This window comes from Lontra canadensis, unplaced genomic scaffold, assembly GCF_010015895.1.
Source record: "Lontra canadensis isolate GAN:19392208 unplaced genomic scaffold, GSC_riverotter_1.0 scaffold18, whole genome shotgun sequence".
Lineage (NCBI taxonomy): Eukaryota > Metazoa > Chordata > Mammalia > Carnivora > Mustelidae > Lontra > Lontra canadensis.
The window spans coordinates 22158268-22176549 of NW_022631012.1; the positions used below are offsets into that span (position 1 = coordinate 22158268).

The window sequence follows — 18282 nt, forward strand, 5'->3', positions numbered from 1 at the left end:
ATTTCCTGGTTGACCCATTCATTCTTTAGAAGAATGCTGTTTAGTCTCCATGTATTTGGGTTCTTTCCAAATTTCCTCTTGTGATTGAGTTCTAGCTTCAGAGCATTGTGGTCTGAAAATATGCAGGGAATGATCCCAATCTTTTGATAGCAGTTGCGACCTGATTTAGGATCGAGGCTGTGATCTATTCTGGAGAATGTTCCATGGGCACTAGAGAAGAATGTGTATTCTGTTGCTTTGGGATGAAATGTTCTGAATATATCTGTGATATCCATCTGGTCCAGTGTGTCATTTAAGGCCTTTATTTCCTTGTTGATCTTTTGCTTGGATGATCTGTCCATTTCAGTGAGGGGAGTGTTAAAATCCCCTACTATTATTGTATTATTGTTGATGTGTTTCTTTGATTTTGTTATTAATTGGTTTATATAGTTGGCTGCTCCCACGTTAGGGGCATAGATATTTAAAATTGTTAGATCTTCTTGTTGGACAGATCCTTTGAGTATGATATAGTGTCCTTCCTCATCTCTTATTATAGTCTTTGGCTTAAAATCTAATTGATCTGATATAAGGATTGCCACTCCTGCTTTCTTCTGATGTCCATTAGCATGGTAAATTCTTTTCCACCCCCTCACTTTAAATCTGAAGGTGTCTTTGGGTTTAAAATGAGTTTCTTGTAGGCAACATATAGATGGGTTTTGTTTTTTTATCCATTCTGATACCCTGTGTCTTTTGATTGGGGCATTTAGCCCATTAACATTCAGGGTAACTATTGAGAGATATGAATTTAGTGCCATTGTATTGCCTGTAAGGTGACTGTTATTGTATATTGTTTCTGTTCCTTTCTGATCTACTACTTTTAGGCTCTCTCTTTGCTTAGAGGACCCCTTTCAATATTTCCTGTAGAGCTGGCTTGGTGTTTGCAAATTCTTTCAGTGTTTGTTTGTCCTGGAAGCTTTTAATCTCTCCTTCTATTTTCAATGATAGCCTAGCTGGATATAGTATTCTTGGCTGCATGTTTTTCTCGTTTAGTACTCTGAATATATCATGCCAGCTCTTTCTGGCCTGCCAGGTCTCTGTGGATAAGTCTGCTGCCAATCTAATATTTTTACCATTGTATGTTACAGACTTCTTCTCCCGGGCTGCTTTCAGGATTTTCTCTTTGTCACTAAGACTTGTAAATTTGACTATTAGGTGACGGGGTGTGGACCTATTCTTATTGATTTTGAGGGGGGTTCTCTGAACCTCTTGGATTTTGATGCTTGTTCCCTTTGCCATATTGGGGAAATTCTCTCCAATAATTCTCTCCAATATACCTTCTGCTCCCCTCTCTCTTTCTTCTTCTTCTGGAATCCCAATTATTCTAATGTTGTTTCGTCTTATGGTGTCACTTATCTCTCGAATTCTGCCCTCGTGGTCCAGTAGCTGTTTGTCCCTCTTTTGCTCAGCTTCTTTATTCTCTGTCATTTGGTCTTCTATATCGCTAATTCTTTCTTCTGCCTCATTTATCCTAGCAGTGAGAGCCTCCATTTTTGATTGCACCTCATTAATAGCTTTTTTGATTTCAACTTGATTAGATTTTAGTTCTTTTATTTCTCCAGAAAGGGCTTTTGTATCTCCTGAGAGGGTTTCTCTAATATCTTCCATGCCTTTTTCGAGCCCGGCTAGAACCTTGAGAATCGTCATTCTGAACTCTAGATCTGACATATTACCAATGTCTGTATTGATTAGGTCCCTAGCCTTTGGTACTGCCTCTTGTTCTTTTTTTTGTGGTGAATTTTTCCACCTTGTCATTTTGTCCAGATAAGTGTATATGAAGGAACAAGTAAAATACTAAAAGGGTGGCAACAACCCCAGGAAAATATGCTTTAGCCAAATCAGAAGAGATCCCAAATCGTGGGGGGGGGGGGGGGGATATAAAGAGGTTCAGAAAGAAAAAAAGAAAAGAAAAAAAAAGAAACAAATAAAAAAAGAAAACCAATAATGAAAAAATATAAAAAGGAAAATATATATATATATATTAGATAAACTAGTTAAAAAACATTAAAAAAGAAAAGGGTAGAAGTTAAAAAAATTTAGCAGAAGAAGAAAAAAAAATTGAAAAAGAAAAAAAAATTAAATTAACTGCAAGGCTAAAGAATCATGGGGAGAAAGCCATGAGTTCCGTGCTTTGCTTTGTCCTCCTCTGGAATTCCGCTGCTCTCCTTGGTATTGAACCTGCACTCCTTGGTAGGTGAACTTGGTCCTGGCTGGGTTTCTTGTTGATCTTCTGGGGGAGGGGCCTGTTGTAGTGATTCTCAAGTGTCTTTGTCCCAGGCGGAGTCGCACCGCCCTTACCAGGGGCCGGGCTGAGTAATCCGCTCGGGTTCGCTTTCGGGAGCTTTTGTTCCCTGAGCGCTTTCCGTAGAGTCCGGAGGGCGGGAATGAAGATGGCGGCCGCCCAGTCTCCGGCCTGGAGGAGCCGAGAGCCCGGGGCCCCACTCCTCAGTGCGCCCTCAGAGAACAGCGCCCAATTGCTCCCGTCACCCTGGCCTCCGGCCGCGCTCCGAGCTGACCGAGCCTGCGACCGGCTCAAGGCAACCCCGAGCTGAGAGTCACTCCTCGGCTCCGTCTCTGTAGCCGGCTTCCCCGTTCTAATACCTGCGAGCTCTGCGACACTCGGACACCCCCGATCCTTCTGTGACCCTGCGGGACCTGAGGCCACACTGGCCCCGCGTGGGCTTCACCCCGGTTAAGCCTCTGGAGCGATGTCCCTCAGCGGAACAGGCTTTTAAAAGTCCCGATTTTGTGCTCCGTGGCTCCGCCGCTTGCCGGGAGCCGGCCCCTCCCCCCGGGGTCTGTCTTCCCGTCGCTTTGGATTCACTTCTCCGCCAGTCCTACCTTTCAGAAAGGGGTTGATTTTCTGTTTCTAGAATTGCTGTTCTTCTCTTCGATCTCCCGTTGGATTTGTAGGTGTTTGCAATCTTTAGATAAGCTATCTAGCTGATCTCCTGCTACCTGAAGTAGTCTCAGCCTGCTACTTCTCCGGCATCTTGACTCCTCCCTCCCCCAGTTGTATTTTCTTAACAGAGGTTTCCTCTGAAGTCAAAAGCCGTAACTATTTTTTAACATATTCTAGATTTCCAGGGTATATTATTAGGCATTGAGCCGAGTAAAGAAAAAAGAATGGTGACATCTATACCTACCTTTTAAAGATTGTGTATATTTTTTTTTCCAGGAGCCTGGTCAAGTAGTTCTGCCAATTTTCCAGTTTCTTAGCATATTATCCCATGTGTGTTTTTCTTTACAAGTATAATGAAGTCAATCCAGTTACATTATTCAGTGGCATATAATAAAAATATCATAAATATGGGTATTTTAAATCCATAATCATCTCACATGATGGCTTTTAAACACAGCCATGAATGGTGCATCTTATCTGTGGTGTTTTCCCCAGTCTACAAAGAATGGATCCTGGGAATGAGAAATTGAATATTGTCCCTGGCTTGGACCACACTCAGAAAGTAATAAAGACTATGACCTATGGCCATGTGAGCTTTGAATGTTAATGATGCTTCCTTTTATCAGAGCTGCTTTTCTCCAGGCATGAGTATTATAGTCCGCGTCCTTGCTGGATTTCATTCTAAATGTGCCTCACAACTGCACCAGGGGCTTTAGATAACCATTAGGTATCAGTTTGAGGGGCGCCTGGGTGGCTCAGTTGGTCAGACATCTGACTTCCACTCAGGTCATGATCTCGGGGTCCTGGGATTGAGCCCCACGTTGGGCTTCACACTCAGTGGGGAGTTTGCTTGAAGATTCTCTCCCTCTGCCCCTTCCCCTGCTCTCTCTCAAATAAATAAAAAAATCTTAAAAATACAAAAGAAATTAGTTTGTGTCATTGAGGAGACCTCTCACCATCCACATTCCAGTTCAGTGACGTGTAACTAAAGCATGTTGTCTTCTTCCAAAGCTAAGGGACAACTCTGAGTGCCATTGCTGTGTCTGTGGAGTCCTGGTTTCTCACACTTTGGTGGGGAACACACAGGTGCCCTGACACAAAGATCTAAGGAAATTATCCATCATGAATAATTACATGTGTGTTATTTGTATAAATTAAACCATAGAGGCTAGTATGGGGGATGGCTGGGACCTCACACTCAAAAAGACTCCCTTCAACTGTCCTCCAGCTGTGGCCTTCCCCACAGAGGGGGATGTCTATGGGGTCAAGGCAGTGTCCCAGAGTCCCAAGCACAGATAGCACCATCAATGCAAACATTTCCAGGCACAAGCAGAAACCTCTGGGCCACACCGGTCAGTGAGGCCCCTCACAGAGGTGGAGGACAGGGGGTGGGCAATGGTCCAGAATGGCCTTGATCTCTTCAAGCTACCATGTTCCATTGGAACTTTGAGTAGTTAAAACCTGGCCAGTTAGGTCTTATGAAAGCTTAGATGTCAAGGCAGGAGACTATACCATACTTTCACAATTGTTAACTTGATTTATAATGGTTAAATGTTTAGACACATGGTATGTAGGTTTCCGTCTGTGTGCTTGTCTCAGGCCTCTTAAACGTTCTGTGCAGACTTAGATCATCCTGTCCACCATTGAACTTAGTGGGAATGTGAAAGACATTCATTGGTGAACATGAAATTATGGATTCTTCATTTGTCTCAGGGTTTGCATAGTGGAAGCATCCTATAGGGCGGTGAGATTTTCTGTTTAAAAAATGTGGATTTTGCTCAACTTGGTGCCTAAACCCAAGCTGACTACTTCATCTCATGCACAACTGAAGAAACAGCAATTTATTTATTTCAATATGGGGGGAGGGGCTGGATATTTTGTGTGTTGGATGTACTGGGAATAATTTTAGGGGTGGTCTAAGGGAATTTCAAGCAAAATTTCCATTAGCATAACTTTCTACTAACCCAGTAAGATGCATTACCACTCTAGTGACTCTAGCTACCTCAAGTCAATGTAAGGCACCAACAGTGATCTAACCCAAGCGAGAGAGGACTCATTAATTCTCTCCTTCCTTCTCAGTAACAAACCCTAAGTTTAACATTCCTCATTGTCAGTGAAGTCTTCCTCACACAATTGTCCTTCACAACATCATATTAGAACCAATTTTATCATTTGAAATTTAATACAAGTAGATTGCAACTCGGTATTAATGCATACTCAATATTGGATCATTTCTTCTAGGGTTGACTCTGCTGCCCCCAACGCCACACTGACATTGCTAGTCTCAATAAGTCTTCTTCCATTTATAGATTCCCATAGGCCTTATTTTTTAACACTGTCTAAGCCTTCAGGGTGCCTGGGTGGCTCAATTGGTTAAGTGTCCAGCTCTTGATTTCAGATCTTGATCTCAGGGTTGTTAGTTCAAATCCCATGTTGGGCTCTCTGCTGGGCAAGGAGACTACTTAAAATTATATATAAATAAATTTTAAAATGAAATTGTTTAATCCTTCTACATCATCTCCAAATTTTCCACATCTCTTTTGAAATGAAACACAATGTGGATGAAGCACACGGACACTCATCGTCTCCAAATTCCACCTGAAGCTCTTCTTAAAATGCAGACTCATTCCTGGCTTGGGATGAGACCAGAGATCCTGTTTTTCTAACCAGTTTTCAGATGCTGATAATGCTGCTGGTCCTGGGCACATAGCAAGGTGCCATAAAACTTCATTAGAGAAAAACAGCAATTTCTGTCCCACTCCTTCCCATCCCAAACCTACTTTCCAGAGACGATCATTTTTTGAGTCTTACATGCTAATATTATGCTAATATCACACTAATGTTTCTTGATTTTTAAAAAGTTTATATATTTAGCTCCTGAATTCTTTCTATAAAAGAAAACTGTGACTCTTTTATACCAGCTTTCTGTACATATAAATTTCCCCCATCTTTACAATATCATTATAGAATATATTTTGGTTTATCAATATATTCGGCATTAATGTTAGTATGAATATATAAAAATCATTAACAGCTGAACCCTATATTATAGTATAATTGCATTTCCATTCTTGTATTACTTCCAATTTTCCCTGGATTTATTAGTTGGCTTAATTTCATTTTATTCGATCAATTTATTTTATGTAACTCTCACTAATGTAGCCTAAAACTTTTCTTCAAAACTCGAAAGTTTCTTCTTTCTTTTAATAAGATTTTTTTAAAAATATTTATTTATTTATTTGAGAGAGACAGAGTGCACAGTGAGGGAAGGAAGAGAGGGAGAGAAATAAGCAGACTCTGTGCTGAGCAGGGAGCCCAGTGTGGGGCTCAGTCTCACAACTCTAAGATCATGACCTGAGCTGAAATCAGAGTCAGATGCTTAACTGGCTGGGCCACCCAGGCACCCTGAAACTTGGAAACATCTTGCAATATGGTCAAACAGGTCAATTTGAGTTTTTTGTGTTTTCCTTTTTTCTTGGTGACATCCCCGTAGGAACCCTCCATCTCTTCCTATAATTTGGGTTGATTGCCCTCTGATTCTGTTGCACAACTATTTTTTGTTTTATTTTTTAGTTCTTAAAAAATACTTCCTTTTACTTTTTAAACAAATTCATTATCACACTGACTTGTTTCTGTTATATCTATATACATATGCCTTGCTTTTATTAATAGTCTGTAACCCAGAAGGACTAATTTTTAAAAATTAAAAATAAAGAATTATTGGTCTGCATTTAAGCTGATGAAAATATTCAGGAATGTTAAAAGTCATAAATTACCTTGATAACATTCTTTTGTGGAAATAAGATTTCTCACTCTGTATATACTCTAAATAACTTTTTTAAATAGTAAGATATTTAAGATATTTAAATAAGGATATTCCCGTAACAGAGAATGTTTGGGGTATTTACTTTAAGACTTTGTTAATTTTTATAGAAGCAGACCTAATACTAGATAGCAGGAGTACATTTGTAAGGTAACAGTTGATTTCTTTCTTCCTTAGGGTTGTCACATGGTGACTGAAGAGCTTCATTCTATAACCTTCGAAACACAGATCTGCCTCTATGGCCTGACCATAGATTTGGAGGTAGGCGTCAATCAAGTATTTACTAATAATATACTCAGTCATTGGCTGGCATTTATAGATGAAAGCTGAGTCTTTTCTGGGTATTAGTACATTCCCTTTTTATCATATTTGTTTAGAATTTTGTTTAGAAACTTTAGTTTAAGAAACCAATATGTCAGATAGATACTAATTAGTCAACATTCTACTATTAGAATGTATACTATTCTGGTTAAATACAATGATCAAATCTCATGGGCATTATCAGTTGAATATCTATTGAATAATTGGTTGCCCAGATTGCATGTTTGTTGGTTCGTTTTCTGGGATCTTCTGAGTCATGAGTAGGGACTCTTCTTCCCACACTTCTGTTTCTGTTTCCGTGAGCTGTTAACTGAGGGATCTCACTGTCCACAGAAATCTAGCCACTGTTACCGAGAAGGGACTAACGTAGGTTTGGTCCATGAAAGCCTGTTTTGTTTGTTCCACGAGGCTGAGGACAACAGTCCCAGCCCTGCTAAGCTGAGTGTCACAGCAGACCAGGCCGCTGTCTTTCTCATAAAGCATCCGACATTGCTTCCCTCCCCATCTTCTGCAGTGAAAACGCCCATGTCTACCACTGACGTTCATTAGATGTCAGATCATAAATTGAATATGTTGATCCATTTCATAGATAAATTTAAAATTAAATTCCTTATAGTAACTTATTAAGAGTACAGCCACAAAATCAATACAAGTTCTAATTAGTTGCTGTATGTGATATAAGTATAAACATTTGTGTGATGTCGAGGGAAAATACTGGAGAAGCTAAGTGACCAAGCACTCTGAAAGGATTCCCGTTTTTATGGCTTCTTCCATCCCTACACCTTGATTCATATCTGCTCAGAAAATTCCCGCTCCTTCACAAGCCATTTTAGTAACCAGGGCAGGAAAGACACCAGGATTAAAGGAGTAGAGCTAGCTTGAGCTGGCCCTTTAGGGGACAGGATCAAGAATAAAATCAGCACAAGGTGCAACTACCTGTAATAACTGTGCTTTTTTTTTTTTTTTTTAAACCAGACCAGCTCGTTACCTGTGGTGATGATTTCCAATGTCAGTCAGTTACCTAATGCTTGGGCATCCATCATTTGGTACAATGTGTCAACCAGTGATTCGCAGGTAGAGTCTCTGTTCCTATTTCTCCTCCTTTAATTCTATTTGATTTGTTTTATTGTCAAAAACCCCATCTGAATAAAAAATCATATATATATGTCTTGATTCAGATGGGTTTTTTGACAAATTTCAAATTTCATATATATATATATATATGCATATATATATATATATATATATGAAATTTGGCATGTCTTTGTAGGTTGTTTTCTCCCAGAACTCCAATATATTTAATATTTAGTCGCATGAATGCTCTCTCATGTTATATTTAAAGTGATGTGTTTTGATGTACTTGGACGCTGGAAGAATTCTGGCGGCAAAACTGATGGGCGGGTATTGGTTACTTCTGTGGGTCTGATCCCTCCCAGCAATGTGCCTCACAGAGAGTTCTAGACCCACCAGGTGGCTCTGTTAACGGGACTGTCGGGAGACTTCTTGTTCTGGAATTTAATGTCTGACTGCTGTGTTCACCTCCTTAACTACTTCTGGCCACACCTCCACACAGACTTTTCTACAAAGGTAGAAAATTAGTTTCCAAATAAATGACTAGAATATCATCCAATGTTGCCTAACTACCCTCTGACTAGACAAATTTTCAAGTTGATTATAGATTTAATCCGTTCTAGGCCCAAATTGAGTTTTAATGCCATCTGGTGGTTATTTGAGACATGGATCAGAAATTGGCCTCAAATTACAAAGCTAGCTGAAAACAGATGCTCTTCTTAAAAGACACCCGGGGAAAAGAGCAACAAGAAACGATGAGTCAGCCCTTCCCCTTGTTCCCTCTTACAAAATCTCGGTGTGTTGTCTTGGAAACACAAGACCTAGAGAAAATAGGTCAAATATAAATAACATTTCTTCCTAATTCAAAGCAAATATTCACTCTTCAGGGAAAAAAATTTTTTTTTACCTTAGGTTCTAGCAAAATAAGAACAGATGTGATGAGTTAGCTCTGAGTGTTTTTCCTTCTTTAAAAATGTGCCCAGTAAGGAAACAACATGGAAGATGACTTGGCCTGATTCCTTCTTATCCTCCCTTGCCCTGGCATCCGAGACAGATTAATTGCAGAGAGGAAGGCTGCCTAGGGAGTGTGGTGTGTCACTTCCTCCCAGGCTGCAGTGAGTGCGGGGCTCACTAGAGAAGTTATCCTGCCTTAAAACCAAGAAAAGCCTACAGCCCTGGAATTAAATGCCATTCCCATTAGGTGCTACACATATTCAGAGCTTTTCATTCAACGTCAAGGTGGAGGAGGAAAGATGGGTCACTTCCCTGTCCTCCGAGTGCAGCACTGTTGCACTTAGCTTTCCTCAGCATCCTCCTCCTGTCAGAAAGCCACCGGAGTTGTCACACGCACCATCCCAGACTCCGCTCTGCTCCTGGATGAGGAACGTGGGCAGCAGGTCATGTACAGCTTACAGTGGAGAGGCACGGAGTCCAGCATAACAGCGAACTCTAGTTTCTCTTCTCCACGCTCTTCTGCTTCAAGACCTAAGTCCCCAGACCTTGATTAGGTTCTCTGCCGTTTGGTCATTTATCCAGACACAGTTCTCTGGTTCAGGGGAAACAGCTTCTCTAGAAATTCTCTCCATTCCTTCCCTTCCTATCTCCCACTTCCTGTTGGAGGCTGTATCCTCGTTTATTCCCACCGTCTGAAATCTCGTGGGTGGTTTCTTTTCTTGCTGCCCAGTGTAGTTTATGCTTCTCCCTATATGCACTACGTTACTCAGTTCTTTCCTCCTTCTGTCTTTGAAACATCTTTCTTGGCTTTCACACCTTCTGCTTTCCAGTAATCTAAAATGAAGTCTTCTCTTTCACTGTTGTTGACCCAGTTTCTGGCACAAGCAATCTTGTTTGCAGTTAGTCATACAGAAGGTTCTCTTGTCCAGATCAGAAGAGAAAGACCACTATACTGTTCACAAAACAGGACTCAGGTTAATTACGAATTCACATTGTAGGGTCACCGACGTTAGCCTAAGGCTTAGCTTTTTGTGCTTTGGGATTCTTTGCTTGGTCAAAGTATAACTTGTACCAATCCATAATAAACTAATTAAATAACTCAATATAGGTTTTGCTTAAGATTGATATATTTCAGAAAAGAATATTTGCCCAGTGATTTGTTGGACAGTATTAAGTACTTGTATGAATTGATTGATAGCCCATAATCCAAGGAAAGTTAAGAAATGCCCAATGGTTCTTTCAAGGATAAGATGGAGCCATATATTTTATTGGACCCAAGGGTTAAGGAACTCTTTAGGAAAAGACAAAATCAGTGTCAGTTAAAAAGCACATCAGAGATGAAGTGATATTCTGTATATTAACTTAGATTGGCCTAAAGAGTTTAAAACACGCATTTTGGATACTGAATTATAGTGTGTTCAATGTGATTAATGACTTTGATCATCATTACGACTCTATTTCAGAACTTGGTTTTCTTTAATAACCCTCCATCTGCCACTTTGAGTCAGCTCCTGGAAGTGATGAGCTGGCAGTTTTCATCGTATGTCGGCCGTGGCCTTAACTCAGATCAGCTCAATATGTTAGCAGAGAAACTTACAGGTGAGAGTGGGTAGATATGGGAGACTGCCCTCTGTTTGGGGTCCTCGAGCATTTTAAAGAGCGAGATGATATTACTACTATTAATAATAATAATGATAGTCACAATTTATTGAGTGCCCACCGTATTGCCAAGCACAGAGCTAAATGCTATGTCGTCTTTCTTGGGAAAGGGTAACTCATTATTCCATCCATTTTATAGATGGGGATACTGAAATGCAGAGGTAAAGTGACTTACCATGCCTGCGTGGCTAGTACATAGCAAAGCCAAGACACAGACCAGGCCTGTCCAGTTCCAAAGCCCCTTCCTTTCCATTCTGCTTTCCAGTCTCCGGGGTGTTTGATGCCATTTCCACTGAGTGTGATGTGAAGCCTTAATGGTGCTTTGACTTTCCTACTAATATCACGATGGTCCTTAACCAACTCGACAATAGCTGATTCCAGCACCAGGGAATTTAATAGAAATTAAAAGCCACCTGGACAATACTTAATTCTCCATATCAAGAAAATTTCAGTTTTGACTAACATGTTTAAAGTTTGCAAAATAGAATCACTGGTACTTCCTGTGGTGACTATAGTGTAAGATTTTTCTAAAACAATTTCAAAAGATATCTATATTTTGACAAGTCTGGGGTGAACATATTTACCACCAAAAAAGAGTTAAGATGGCATTCGTATACTAGCATATTTGTGTACTAGAATTGCATACAAAGTAGGGCCACAGATGCATTTGCACATCAGTAGTGAACTCGTGTGCAATTTGGCAAGTGCTGCTGGGATGCCACTTGGATCCACTACTGCTCAACAGGTATTTAAATGAATCAGATCTTTGGGGAATATTAAAAAAATTAGTTAATGCAAATATGTTTTTTGAACTTATTTAGTTTAAAAACTGCAGTGATAGGCATATTTGTTGCGTGAATAAAGTTTTTAATATGTAGTATAGATAGCAGCCATGTCCTTCCAGATCTTTATGAAATTATCCTTATGAGTATAATTTCCTTAAAAATTTAGATAAAAACTCCTGTACCCTTTCATCGCCCTGAATCAAAATAGTCAATGGCTTCTTATTGCCCAATGGATCTTGAGTTCATTCTTTTTCTATTAGTAATTAGGACTCCTGGTGATCTGACTATATCTAACTTACATAAATTTGTTGGTCCGAAGGTTGTGGGTTATTGTTAAGCTGTCTAACTTACATAAATTTATGTTATGTTTATTTACCAACATCAGGCAGCTCTTGCTATCTCCTATATAAGCTATGTTCATGTCCACTATGTTTCATCCTTCATTATTCTTACTAGAGTGTGGTTTCCTCTTCCTTCTCCTCTGATAATTTATATCATATCTATTCATGGGGGCCTGGCCCTAGATACTCACCCTCTTTCAAAGTTATCTTAGCTCCTTCATTGAGAAGAATTTCTTAGAAAATACATTTCATGGTATCTTCACGTTTTTACTGTTGCTAGCATTAAGTACACTGCAAACCCATAACAGGTGCTTAAGAAATTTTTGAAAGGGACTGGGTAAAGTCCTAATTGTGCATCTTGGGGTGCCTAGGTGGCTCAGTTGATTAAACGTCTGCCTTCAGCTCAGGTCATGATCCCAGAGTCCTGGGATCGAGCCCCACACTGGGCTCCCTGCTAGGCGGGGAGTCTGCTTCTCTCTCTCTCTCTCTCCCTGCCTCTCTGCCTACTTGTGCTCTCTATTTCTCTGTCAAGTAAATAAATAAAAATTTTTAAAAATAAGTAAATAAATTGAGCACCAAAGTGAAAAGTCTTAATTGTTTAATAAAAATCTCATTCTTTTCTTTTCTTTTAGTCCAGTCTAGCTACAATGATGGTCATCTCACCTGGGCCAAGTTCTGCAAGGTACAAATAGGGGAACAAAAATAATATTCCGAAAAATTTTTTTAAGAAGTGTTTCTTTTTCAGCCTCCACGTCATAATCTGGGATTTTGAGGGTTTCCTGGATACAGTTTTTTTTTTTTTAACTCTAAACTATTGTCTTATGTTTAAAGGAAGTATTTTGGGGTGCCTGGGTGGCTCAGTCAGTTGGGCAGCCAACTCTTGGTTTCTGCTCCGATCATGAGCTTAGGGTCCTGGGATAGAGCCCTGCATCAAATCAGGCTCCCTATTCAGTGGGGAGTCTGCTTCAGGATTTTCTCTCTCCCTCTGCCTCTGCCCCCTCTGGCTTTCTTTCTCTAAAATGCATAAACATTTTTTAAAAGTTTAAAGGAAGTATTTCATTGAAAAGTGGAACTTGAATTACTGTATCAACATTACTGTTAATCATTGTCCTGACATGTTTGTTTATTACAATAGGAACACTTACCTGGTAAATCATTTACCTTTTGGACATGGCTTGAAGCAATATTAGATCTAATTAAGAAACACATTCTTCCTCTTTGGATAGATGGGTGAGTTACAGGCTATATTTTCCATATGAGTTCATTAGGTTCTTATTTTTAAGCTGTTGGGTTTTTTTCTTTCTTTTTCTTTTTAAGCATGTTTATTGATGGGGGTGGGGAATAGTTCAGTTTTTTACATTCCTCACAGAGTACTGATATTTACTTTAATCCTACAGGAGTATTTCATTGACTTTCTATTATATTCAGAACGAATTTAGGTCTGTTCTTTGTAAATGAAATAAATACAAATGTAATAAATTAGTGTTTGATCAGATACAACTGTTCATTGTTCTATTTTTAGGTATGTCATGGGCTTTGTTAGCAAAGAGAAGGAGCGCCTCTTGTTAAAGGATAAAATGCCTGGAACCTTTTTGTTACGATTCAGTGAAAGCCACCTCGGAGGGATAACTTTCACCTGGGTCGACCATTCTGAAAATGGTACCTGCGCACTGTGGCTCACACGTGGGACATTTGTACTGGGTTTGGCTCTCGATATTTCAGTTTTCAGAAGTGTGTAGCATGGTGTTCTGCTCTTCATGTGTCCAGGGGGTTGGATGCTGGTTGTTACAGTTGTCCCAGAAGAGAGTCCCACGGATTTCTCACGGCCTGTGTGGGTGTCCTCTCTCGCCTCGCAGGCAGCGCTGTCCGCATGCCAGGGAAGGGCCAGCCTTGTGTGATAGCCAGGGACGTGGAGGTGATGCGGGCAGGAAGAATGGGCCCAGAGATGCCTGCAGGAGCCTGAATGTCCCCACCCCCCACACCCACCCTTTCTGTCTCTCCAGGAGAAGTGCGATTCCACTCTGTGGAGCCCTACAACAAAGGCCGGTTGTCCGCGCTGCCGTTCGCCGACATCCTTCGAGACTACAAGGTTATTATGGCTGAAAACATTCCCGAAAACCCTCTGAAGTACCTTTATCCTGACATTCCCAAAGACAAAGCCTTCGGTAAACACTACAGCTCCCAGCCAGGCGAAGGTTAGGTTCTTTCTGCTCGCCTGTTTTCGTCAGCTTTTGGCAAATAACCTCATATTGCAGTAAAGTAAACGAAGTTCCTCTTTTGATGTTTACTTTGACTGTCATAAGTCATAGGGCGTATGTGGCGGTCAAGGCCTTAAAAACGAAGTAGGGTGTCAACAGTTCCTGAAGAGGAACAGCTGGGCGGTCAACCCGAGTAGTCAGTCACCCGTGGCTGTGCCCAGACTCACGGGGCCATGGGGCCGACTCACGGCTGCCTGTAGAGCTTCCAACTTCCTCCTTCCTAAAATGGGAGCGGGGCTTACTTCCCATCTGTGACTGGGAGACAGGAAAAGGAGGAGGTAATGATTAGAAAGCTGTTAAGAGTTGTTAAGAGCTATGGGAGGGGCACCTGAGTGGTTCAGTGGGTTAAATCTCTGCCTTCGGCTCAAGTCATAATCCCAGGGTCATGGGATCGAGCCCTGCATTGGGCTCTCTGCTCAGCAAGAAGCCTGCTTCCCCCTCTCTCTCTGCCTATTTGTGATCTCTGTCGGTCAAATAAATAAATAAAAAATTTTTAAAAAGAGTTATGGGAGTCTGTTTTCTGCAAAGGAAAGCGGAGGTTTATAAGCTTTACATTTTTTGCCTTACTGTAGTCCCACGATTGTGCTTGGGCGGTTTGCTTGCCAGGGTGGGGGCGAGGGGGTCAGTGCTTCTTTCCCCACCTGCCTGCCGATAAGTCTGGACACACCTGCCTTTCCTGGTTGTATCCTAAGGGGAATAAATAATGCCCGACCAAAATAATAATAATAAATAAGTGTTATTTATTATATATATATTACATATATTATCCTAAGGGGCATAAATAATACCCGACCAAAAGAAGCATTTGGTAAATATTTGTTAAATACGTGAAGAATATAACTAATTTAGCTACATAATTGTAAGTGTACCATTCTGATCTCCAATGCAAGTGTGCATGATCCGTTAAGATGCTCGTCCGTAGCGACGAAACCCGCGAGCACCGTCTCGCTGAATAGCTGAAACTGTCACCTGCAGACGCGACCTGCTGCTCCCCTACTGACTAGCGATAGCTCCCCAATACGCAAGTCCACCAAATACAATCAAACTTAAACCGTAACACTGAACACAGGTAATTTAGTTGACTCCCACTTTTTCTCACACATTTTGGGAGACGATAATGTGTAAAGTCAGATTAGGCCTGCCAGGAGACTTCTCTCTTCTTACACATTTTATGTTCATCTCAAATACCGTTTCATCTATTCAGCTACAAATTTTTGTGAGTCACTAAACGATCATAATCTCCCTCTTCTTTTTAACATTACTTATATTTTTCTAGACTTCAAAAAATTTATTAGTAATATTGATAACATTTTTTTCCTGCCTTTCTTTTCCAGTTTCAAGACCAACAGAAAGGGGGGACAAAGGTTACGTTCCATCTGTTTTTATACCCATCTCAACAATGTAAGTAACCTTAGCCACATGTAAAATATCTCTTACTCAATTTTTCTTTTTTAAAAAAAGCACTTGCACATGAAATTTTAGGATGGAGCCGAGTACCAATATACCTGATGATAAAGCATTTTAATGCTCAATGTCCTGTTTGCTCTAATACATAAAGCTAGTCTTCAGGAAGCACCATGGTCTACCATGACTGGAATTATAAAGTTGCCTTTTTAGATGTCGTATATCCCAGAGTACGCTGAACGATCTGATTTCAAACAATGAATTAGGCATCTCAAAGAAACAAATAGATGAGGCCCTAGAAATGAGTTCCTGACACCGTGTCATCAGAAGCTGTCATTTTTAATCCTTTTCAACATGTACTTTGTTATCTCTTTAAGCCGAAGTGATTCAACTGAACCACATTCTCCATCAGATCTTCTTCCCATGTCTCCAAGCGTCTACGCCGTGCTGAGAGAAAACCTGAGTCCCACAACAATCGAAACTGCAGTATGTTCCCTTTCTTTTCCGTTGCTCATCAAGGGCACTCCTAATGAAGCAAATGTGGTATACCTGTTAATCAAAGGGGTTGACGTTCCGCCTGAGAAGTGAGAAAATGCTTTTGTTGGACCAAATCCCTGAGCATAACACTGGGTGTGTTTGTGTGTTCCTGTGGGTAACTGATATGGACATTGAAAACAGACACCTTCATTCATTTGGGCTGCTTTAAGTTCTTTCCACCAAAAGCCATCAAAGAATTCCTCTTCCTCACTCATGTACATTTTGTCCCTACTTCTACCGTTGGCCGCACCACTCCCCACCACTCTCCCATGTTAATAGACAATATACATTAGTCAATATTTATAAGCCTATAAAGTTCGATATTTATTTTAGTTCGAGAATCACAAATTCCAATTTTTCTTTATTAATTTTTACTTGCATTATGAATCCTGTCCCAGGAACTTCTTCAAGTAGCACGTGAATTACAGTCAGTAGCAGCATACTACTACTCTCCTGAGAACTTAATCACAATCTTAAATGAAATAATGTGATGAGGATATATCCTATCTACTATTATTCCTCAATACCATCAAGTGACTCAGTTTACATTCAGATGAACATATGAGAATAATAGAATCCTGAGCCCCAAGAAATTTGTATGTTGGGTATGCGGGAGGAAAATTTTGACTTTACCCTTCAAGGTTCCTTTGGCTGATCGAAGATTTAAATTGACATGAGACAGATTAATAAGAGAAAATCAAATAATAAGTAAGTAAAGCACTAACGGGGGGCCGTAAGAATATGAGGCCCACAGACAAGCAGTTGAGGCTTGTACGCCATTCTGAGCTAAGAAGAAGGGGCTGGGATCTGAGGCTTCAAAGGGATTGAAGACAATTCACAGGAAGACGAAAAAGAGGAAATATTTCATAAACAAATGTTTGCTGGGCCATACAGAAACAATGGGGCACAAAGAAGAATTTTAACAAACAAACTTTGAGTTCCTCCATGTCTACCACGCCTCATTCATATTATACTGTAGTTATCTAAGGCGATAACTCCCTTCTTGGAGCCAGATTCTCTGTCTAAATTCTTTTTTTTTTTTTTAAGATTTTATTTATTTGACAGAAAGAGATCACAAGCAGTCAGAGAGGCAGGCAGAGAGAGAGGAGGAAGCAGGCTCCCTGCTGAGCAGAGAGCCAGATAAGGGCTCGATCCCAGGACTCTGAGATCATGACCTGAACCAAAGGCAGTGGCTTAACCCACTGAGCCACCCAGGCACCCCTCTGTCTAAATTCTTTTAGCCAGTTAGGGGGAAGGTCAAAACCTCTTCCTGAGCTTTTTATTTCTTAAAAATAATCAGCCTAAAATAATCTACATACTAAAAAGACACATTTGGGTGGCAAATTTTGTTCCTCTACACAGATTATAAAGTTTTAGTCCTCTCAAAGGTTTCCAGGGATGGGGAAACCCACAGTCCCCTTTGACAGCTTATTCCAATGTTAGTTGTCTTAAATCATTTAGTTATAAGAGAACTTTTGCTACATTTTTCACACATTTTCTCAGCACATTTTTGTGGGATGAAATTTGTGAATGCTTACTAGTTAAATGGTAGAAAGATTGTGAAGTATTTAGTAGACAAAAAGGTGTTTACCTAAAAAACTATGACTTCTTTGCAAAAACCAGTAATTTCCCCAAAAGTCATTTTCATTTTCCAATTTTAGATGAAGTCTCCATATTCTGCTGAATGACAGGAGAAATTCTGGGCACTCAAAAGAAGGAAGCAAATGAAAAAGCTTAAAGACTGATCTTTGCCAGCAGTCGTGCTTATTTCTTCAGCTTTGTACATACCAGTTTCCGGGAAATGGTTGAAGTCTGAAGCTCTCCTCTCACTGGCATGACACCACTAACTGGGAATGTCCTGACTAAAATGCTAAAAACCGAAGCTTCAGATAAACTTGCAAGATAAGACACTTTAAGAAACCAGTGTTAATATAACATTAACAAAAAATTCATTTGTATTTGTTTCATTTTTTACTTTGTTTCTCACATGTTACTTATGATTTTGGCTCTAGAAGGATTAAGTGTCAAGATTTCAGAATAGGTCATGAATGACAAAGTCACACCTACATCACTCAAAACCCAGCAAGAAGACCTGAGAGAAAAGCCAAATAAGCTGATATCCTGAGTTCTAGCAGGTGAAAACCATCACCCTGGATTTCAGACATTCTTCCCTCTGGAAATCCCTAACTCC

General features: G+C 40.3%; 1 protein-coding gene across 1 annotated transcript in view; it reads left to right on the forward strand.

Annotated features, from left to right (window-relative positions):
- Nucleotides 1-18039, forward strand: part of STAT4 (signal transducer and activator of transcription 4) — a 96117-nt gene extending 78078 nt beyond the window's left edge. The window contains exons 16-25 of the mRNA XM_032860207.1: nucleotides 6939-7022; nucleotides 8058-8156; nucleotides 10571-10706; nucleotides 12525-12574; nucleotides 13028-13122; nucleotides 13415-13551; nucleotides 13896-14087; nucleotides 15485-15551; nucleotides 15932-16040; nucleotides 17753-18039. Of these exons, the coding sequence (XP_032716098.1) occupies nucleotides 6939-7022; nucleotides 8058-8156; nucleotides 10571-10706; nucleotides 12525-12574; nucleotides 13028-13122; nucleotides 13415-13551; nucleotides 13896-14087; nucleotides 15485-15551; nucleotides 15932-16040; nucleotides 17753-17779 (996 nt within the window). The 3' untranslated portion in view covers nucleotides 17780-18039. The remainder of the gene's footprint in view (nucleotides 1-6938; nucleotides 7023-8057; nucleotides 8157-10570; nucleotides 10707-12524; nucleotides 12575-13027; nucleotides 13123-13414; nucleotides 13552-13895; nucleotides 14088-15484; nucleotides 15552-15931; nucleotides 16041-17752) is intronic.
- Nucleotides 18040-18282: the final 243 nt, after the last annotated feature.